This window comes from Octopus bimaculoides, chromosome 7 (genome assembly GCF_001194135.2).
Source record: "Octopus bimaculoides isolate UCB-OBI-ISO-001 chromosome 7, ASM119413v2, whole genome shotgun sequence".
NCBI lineage: Eukaryota > Metazoa > Mollusca > Cephalopoda > Octopoda > Octopodidae > Octopus > Octopus bimaculoides.
Window position 1 is genome coordinate 58,839,889 of NC_068987.1, and position 8,394 is coordinate 58,848,282.

An 8,394-nucleotide genomic window follows, 5' to 3' on the forward strand; every position below is an offset into this window, starting at 1 on the left:
GTTGTATACATGTGTGTATATGTATATATATATATATATATATATATATATATATATGTGTGTGTGTGTGTGTGTGTGTGTGTGTGTGTGTGTGTGTCACTTGACAACCGATGGTGGAGTGTTTACATCCCCATAACTTAGCGGTTCGGCAAAAGAGACTGCTAGAATAAGTACTAGGCTTTTAAAGAATAAGTCCTGGGGTCGATTTGCTCGACTAAAGGCAGTGCTCCAGCATGGCCACAGTCAAATAACTGAAACAAGTAAAAGTGGATGATCAAAAATAAATGAGTCAATTTCCAGATATCTATCAACTGGAAATGCTTTGAGTGTGCACTCAGAATATTCATATATATATATATATATATATATATTCAAGCCTTGAATATATATATATATATATATATATATTTATAAAGTTATACAAATTGTATAGTTATATAAAGTTATAACTTTAAATATATAAATATAAAACCATAATTTTTACTTTATTTCATGGACTAATAAAATAGTTTCTAATTTAGGCACAAAGTCAACAATTTGTGGGGAGGGGTTTACTCGATATCATCAACCCCAATACTTAACAGGTGCTTCATTTTATCAACTCAGAAAGGAATTGAAGACAAAGTTGACCTTAGAAGGATTTAAACCCAGAATGGAGAAAAGCCCTGCATTGTATTATTGGCATTCTAACGGTTCTGCCAGCTTGCAGTGTTTTGCACTAACATTATAATATTAAATAAATAGGTGCAGGCAGGGCTGCATGGTTAAGTTCCTTTCCCAACCATGAGGTTCATAACCATGTGATCCCATTTCATGGTGCCTTAAGTGTCTCTACCATAGCTTCAGATTTACTAATGCTTGAGCGAAATTTGAAAACCAGAAGCAGCTTGACAGCCCATTACAGGTAAGTGTGTGTATATGCATTGGTAAAGGGTTGCTATGATTTAATATGGACAAATGATACAAATTGAACACTATATGGTATTTATCATGTACAAGTTAAATCCCTTTATGCAGAGGAAGCATTACCTGCTTCATGTACAGAAATTAATGAAATAAACACCAGTATTTTGCAGATATAATTTCACTAAAATCTTTAAAAGAGGTGCCCCCAGCATGGTTGCAGTCCAATGACTGAAACCAGTAACAATAACAGTATCTTTTATCTTTTGTTTCAGTCATTAGATATTTTTTATCAGTCTCCTTCACTGAACCACTAGGCTGCACCAACACTGGTTGTCAAGTAGTGATAGAAGACAAACACACGCACATATATATGACGGGCTTCTTTGTTTCCATTTACCAAATCTATTCACAAGATTTTGGCTGGCCTAAGGCTATAAGGGAAGATGCACTTGCCTAAGGTGCCATGCAGTGAGACTGAATTTAAGAACAATGTGGTTGAGAAACAAGCTTCTTATCACACAGCCACACTTATAATTAACTTTTGATATCAACAATTAGTAATAATTGCAATTATACATTATTGGGTAAACAACCATGTTATTTTCAGGGATAAGACATAGATGAGAATTGTAATACTCTTGTGATTTTCAGAGACATTTGTGAATTGGAATGGCTCTGAATGAAGAATTCAGAAAAATCAAAAGACTCCATTCATTAGAAGCATATTTTGCCAAAATATATTTAAATGAAGATGTCTAACAAAGGTGCAAGACCATACAATTAAAGGGTAAAGGGACATAGTAAATAATAATGATCCCAATACCCAACTGTTATTATACTGCCTGGAGGGGTGAAAAGCCAAGTTGACCTCAGTGCTATTTGATCTCCAAATGCAAAGGGAGATAACTAAGTCCTGCAAGGCATTTTGCCCATCACTCTACTGATTCTGTCAATCCTTTGCCAAAAAGTATCAAATAATAAAAAGAAGAATCTCAAGAATGCGCTGAATAAAAACAGCATTAAAAAAGGAATGCTAATTCTTTCTTAATCATAGATTCCATAATGCTGATAATCAACTGTAGTTTTTATGGTTCTTAGCAGTTGAAGAGGAAAATGCCCTCAATGCCAGCTTATCATCAATAAACTTCTCCAGGTATGGCTGTGTAGTAAAAAGTTTCCCAACCACATGGTTCTGGGTTCAGTCCCACTGCATGGCACCTTGAGCAAGTGTCTTCTACTATAGCTCTGAGCTGACCAAAGCCTTGAGTGGATTTGGTAGACAAAAACTGGAAGGAGCCTGTAGTATGTATATACATATGTATATGTGGGTGAATATGCATGTGACATTGTGATAGTTGTAAATAATTGTCCCTGTCATACAAGCAGCATAATTTCATTTCCATTATTCTGAGACCATTTCTGACCACACGGAAAAATTACCTTGCTTGGAAACAGTTGCGGATTGGTGAAAGGAAGAGCGTCTGCTGTAGAAAATCTACCTCAATAAGCTCCACTAACCCATGCAGGCATGGAAAAGTGGATGTTAAAATAATAGTGATGGTGATATAAACTAAAACACACTTTATAGTTAGGTAAACCAACTAGAGATTTAATATGGACAGTAGTCTAGTGCCTTTGACAGTATAGCTTTCAGGTGATACTACTTGCAACATTTTCTATTTAATTATTTAAAGTGGTGATAACCTGTTCACTGCCCCTCCTCTGTAAGTTTAATCAGTTATCTTTTTTTTTTTATCTTTGACTTGTTTTGGTCCCTGGACTGTGGCCATGCTGGGACACTGTCTTGAAGGGTTTAGTCAAACGCCCCCAGTACTTATTCTATCTGTCTCTTTCGCCAGTCTGCTAAGTTAGAGGGACAGAAACAAACCAGCACTGGTTGTGAAGCGAAAGGTGTGGCACAAACATAACTCAAAGACAGACATATGATGGGTTTCTTTCAGTTTCTGTCTATCAAATCTACTCACAGGGTTTTGGTCAAGTAGAAGACGCCTGCCCAAGGTGCTGTGCTTTCTATATTTCTCTTATAGATAGTTCTTATTGGGGAACATCATCATAACAACAACAAAACTATGTTCTCAACTATTTTTTGTCTGTGGACACCTTTGATTCCTATTTTACCCTCCAACCCCCCATAACAAAATATTATCAGAAATTTTATTAAAACATTCTTAAAATATTGTGTATTGTAGACGTATAACCAATTTATTGCTCATAAACTTTAATGATAGAGGCACTGATGTAAAGATGTTTGCTCAACAGAAAGTAACTTTACCAAAAGGAAAGTACAAGATAATTATTTTAGATGGAGCAGACAGGTAAATAATCTGTGTCATTAGAAAAATATTTGCATCTCTCACTTCTTTATTTCATTGAAATCTTATCTCATCATTGTTTTCATAACCATCATCTTCCTTGGCAGCATCATGATCTAGTTTCCATATCACGATATGAAAGACATTACTCATTGGTTTTTTTGGTGTCTGATGCTTTTATCCTCGTGTAGTCGTGTAGCTCCTCTACAGCAAGATACCTGTTTCTGTCTACCTGTCACACTTTAACCTCACATCACTTGGCACACAGCCACCTCCCTGAATACTACAACTCCTCAGTTAAAGGGTCGTGTCTTGTAAGTTATACCTAAATAGCATCCAGTACATTCTATAAAGTGACTGGCATTAGGAGGTGCATCCAGCTGTAGAAACCATGCCAGATCAGACAGTTGAGCTTGGCACAGTCCTCTGACCTACCAGGTCCTGCTGAACCAGTCAATTCATACCAACAGGCAAAACAGGTATTAAATGGTGATGGTGATGATAATGAGGTTTTTCATTCATTTGTGACATTATGCTTCAAGATCACTGAATTCAATATAATTCATAACATAATAAGTATATTATTGTGAAAGGGGAGACTTATTTTAGTCTTTTGCTATACTTTGATGCTTGGACATATATTAGCCTATAATCCTTGGATGAAATGATATGGGATCAAACACATTGATTGTACTGTAGATTCGAGTTACAGTAAGAATGATAGAAAAGCATATTGTGTACGGTGATGATATATACACACATGCATGTATGTGTGTGTATGTGTGTTGTTATTCAATGATTGGTAGAGATATTTTTTTAATATTTAGTTTTGTAAATATTGTGAAGCAGAAATATACTTTTTGTCAATTTCTGTTATTTATACATGAAAAAGTACCCCATACTGAGTAAATTATGTACACTTACTGCTCTGCAACAAAGATATTGTTCAACAAGTTCAAATTTTGATCAAGCATTTTATTATTTAAATAGATAATTTTGGTTTCAAAATTTGGCACATGGTCAGCGAGTTAAGGGGAGGGTGGTAGTCAATTACATCAACCTCAGTGCTCAATTGGTACTTATTTTATCAGCTCCAAAAGGATGAAAGGCAAAGTCGATCCCAGTGGAATTTTTTAAGGTGGCATAGTGGCTGTGTTTCTTTCGAAGGTTGAGCCCCACAAAGGCAATGATCAAGACGTTTGGCCTTATGTTGTGCTTGAGAAGAAGACCTTTCAAGTGGAACAAAATTACAGTCATGGTGGATACCAGTGTCACACAAATGGCACCTGTACTGGTGGCACGTAAAAGCACCCATTACACTCTCAGAGTGGTTGGCATTAGAAAGGGCATCCAGCTGTAGAAAACCATGCCAAATCAGACTGGAGCCTGGCACAGCCTTCCAGCGTGCCAGCCCAGTCAAACTGTCCAACCCATGCCAGCATGGACAACAGACATTAAATGATGATGATGAAACTAACAACAAAATCATATGGACCCCCAAGGATCATACAGACCCCAGTTGAGAACCACTGAATTAAGGTCTTACCATAGTAATTCCTAAACTCCAAACATCAGATCTTATATCATAACCTTTTCCTGAAACTGAAGGGTTGATTCTTTCAGGCTGGAATATAAAAATAGAGAAAAAATAACATACAGATTTTGTTTTTATAATGAAGGAAAACAATTTTACAGTTTTTCATAAATAAATAGAACACTGATTTTTTAATGTTATTTTCTTCAGACTGTCACACAGAACTTGTACAATCCAACTCATTTGTAATAAAACATTTTAACATAATTGAAAGAGGTTTCAAGCATAATGTTCTTCTACTTCTGACATCGTCATCATTTAATGTCCAATTATGAAATCACAAACAGACATCCAAGCCTGCATCTACACTCACACAAAAAGGCTATCAGAATGATTGTCATAAAGTTGTTTGTCAACACACTCCAACCTCAATCATAGACATGCTGTCTCTAAACTGCATTTTCAACCATCATTACTACTATGGCCTTTGCTCCTTATAGTATATGTCACCTCCATTCAGACATGCTTAATTCACTCATTCCTCCTCTATCCTCACACTAACCACTATACTCAGTCCTTCCTTCCCAGAATGTTGTATCTCTGGAATTCACTCGCTGCTTATGTTTCTCTTGCAATTATCAAGAAACAACTGCTTAAGAACACTGTAACTGAATTGAGTCCATTGGTATTAAAGTCAGAATTATCAAAAATTGCAGGTGAAGTTTCTACCACCTCTCCACAACTACCACAACAAAAATCTATCTATTTAAATAATAATAATAATTGGTGCAGTGGGAACTGTAAGCAAAGATATAGACAAATGGTTGAAGGAGATTGGAATAGAATGCCCTGTGGAGCTTCTACAGAAAGTTTGCCCTTTAGGGACAGGAAAGATTATCAAGAGGGTCTTAAGCACTTGAAAGACTATTGAAAGATTGTGGATACCTAAGGTTACAGATAGTAACCCAGCTACCCACATAGATTATACCAAGAATAAGAATGAACCTGAGTCAAATCAATGATGATAATGATGATATAATTAGCTTGTTGTAAGCAGTGCTCAAGTGCAACATGGGTAATTGAAAAAGGGTTAAAGACAAGACAGAAAGTGATAAGGAAGACAGCAACGAAAGCCAAAAACTCATGCAGAGTACATGGAATAAAACACAAAAGTGAACAGTAGAAGAGCTATAAAGAAGAAGGTGCATAGGGACATCAAGAGTAGTGCTGATAAATTACAGGAAGAAAGGCACTTTTGAAGAATCTGATGTTCTTATAGCTAACAATTGAAGTGCATTCCATTCTTTGGTAATTCTTTTTTTTTTTTGCTTTTTTTTTTTACTGCCCACAAGGGGCTACACAGAGGGGACGAACAAGGACAGACAAACGGATTAAGTCGATTATATCGACCCCAGTGCGTAACTGGTACTTATTTAATCGACCCCGAAAGGATGAAAGGCAAAGTCGACCTCGGCGGAATTTGAACTCTGAACATAGCGGCAGATGAAATACCGCTAAGCATTTCGCCCAGCGTGCCAACGTTTCTGCCAGCTTGGCACCTTTCTTTGGTAATTCTGTGTGTGGAAAAATGCTTTCCAAAGTCATAGATCAGTGTTTCTCAACCATTTTTCCCCTATGGACCCCTTTGATTCCTATTTTACACAGATGGACCCTCATAGCCATCCAATGTTTAAAAAATACTATTATATTTTTATAATTAAATATTATTAGGAATTGTATAAAAAATTGTTAAAATATTTTGTGTATTGTACAACAAATTTATTGCTGATGAATTTTAACAATAAAATCTCGTATGGACCCCAGTTGAGAACCACTGTCATAGATGTGCTGTCTTTTGATTTTATAAGCATGTCTATAGGTAATAGAGATAATCTCCAAGGAAATTAGTGGCGGTATGTGGGATGTCGAAGAAAAAGGGTTAATAATTATGAGATAAGTTTGTGCAGAGTGATGCGAGTTGAATTTTAATATTTTAATCAGGGTCACACTTCTGATAGGCTTTGTTTAAAATGTTTTAACTGATCTTCTATCAAAATACACAAACTGTTATTTTATAAATTTTATCAACAGACTCCACACAGGTACAGACATGCTTATTTCACATATAATACATATAATGCTCTAGACAGACAGACACGAACACATGCACACACACACACACATGCACACACGCGCACACACAAGAAAGTGGCAGCCCTCATTATTATGTGCAAAGCTGGCAACAGGCAGTAAAACTGAAGATGGAAATCCTGCAGACATGGAAATAAAAGAAGTTGATGATGGTGATAATTAAAGCAGTGATGATAGTGGAAAAATTTCTACTTACTGCCATATATGGTCGACAACCAGCATCTCTGGTGTTAGCAAGAGAATCTACTAGGTAGCCACTGATGCCAAAATCACATATTTTGACAAAACCCAATCTGTTAACTAAAATATTTGATGGTTTCACATCCCTGTGGATTACCTGGAGGTTCTGATGAAGGTAATGCAGTGCACGTACCACCTACAATGGAAAAATTAAATATTTAGGTAAACAACAAAATGAAAAGGAACAGAAAGTTTGTACCTATCATTCAACATTTATTTTTGCATCATTGTTGATGGAAATTATAATGGGGAGGGGAATGAATAGTTGTGTAGTAAAAAGTTTGCTTCCCAACTACATGTGGCAGATATTTGGAAATGACCTGCTGTACTGCTTGGCATTTGCACCGGAAGCTCCAATATGAACAGATGGTGAATACACAGAACAACTGTTGGCTTGCCTGTCCCCAAAACATGTATAAAAATCAAACATTCAGTCAACATCATGGTGTTTGGAGTGATCACTAGTGATGGTGACATTATACCTCCATTTCTCTTATCACACAGCCTCAGACACTACATGGAGGCCTACATCAAGTGCCTGGAGGAGGTAGTGCTGCCCTGGTTCAAGAGGGTGGCTGCTGGAAGACCCTATGTCTGGCAACAGGACTATGCACCATGCCACACAAGTAGGAGAATCCAGTCATAGCTGTCAGACAATTTCTGTGATCACATCACCCCAAACATCTGGCCACCTTAACTCCCCAGACTGCAACCTCCTTGATTACTATGTGTGTGGAGCAGTTGAGTGAGAGACCAACAAAACTCCTTGTAACACCAAAGATGAACTGAAGGATTATCGCAGCATTCAACAACTTAAACAAGGAGACCGTCCAGAAGAGTTGCAAGAAATTCCAAAGTTGTCTGGAGGCCGTCGCCAAAACCAATGGCAATTTTATTGAATAAATTTACTTTTTAGTATTTCAAGACATTTTTATGTAATTTTGGTAAATATATCTGTTAAAATGAGATGTCAGTGCTGTTTTCATTTTTGCATAGTTTAGTTAACAATATATTCAGTGCACCCTGTGTGTGTGTGTGTGTGTGTATATATATATATATATATATATATATATATATAAAGTGTAGTATATTGCCACTTAAGTGTGGCTGACCCCTAGGGGTGGATGTTACTGTTGCTTTTAGCCCCAGGAGGACATCTCCTCCAGCTGGCTTATCGACACACGACTGTGTCCTGTTTGCCAAGGGAGTTATCCCTCTCACCACGACCAG

At 36.8% G+C, this 8,394-nt stretch overlaps 1 protein-coding gene across 1 annotated transcript in view; it reads right to left on the reverse strand.

The window, feature by feature from the left end:
• The window catches only part of LOC106875020 (dual specificity mitogen-activated protein kinase kinase 6), a 67,879-nt gene that overhangs the window by 2,206 nt on the left and 57,279 nt on the right, over positions 1-8,394 (reverse strand). The window contains exons 6-7 of the mRNA XM_014922973.2: positions 7,121-7,300; positions 4,780-4,863 (exon numbers count right to left, since the gene is read on the reverse strand). Of these exons, the coding sequence (XP_014778459.2) occupies positions 4,780-4,863; positions 7,121-7,300 (264 nt within the window). The remainder of the gene's footprint in view (positions 1-4,779; positions 4,864-7,120; positions 7,301-8,394) is intronic.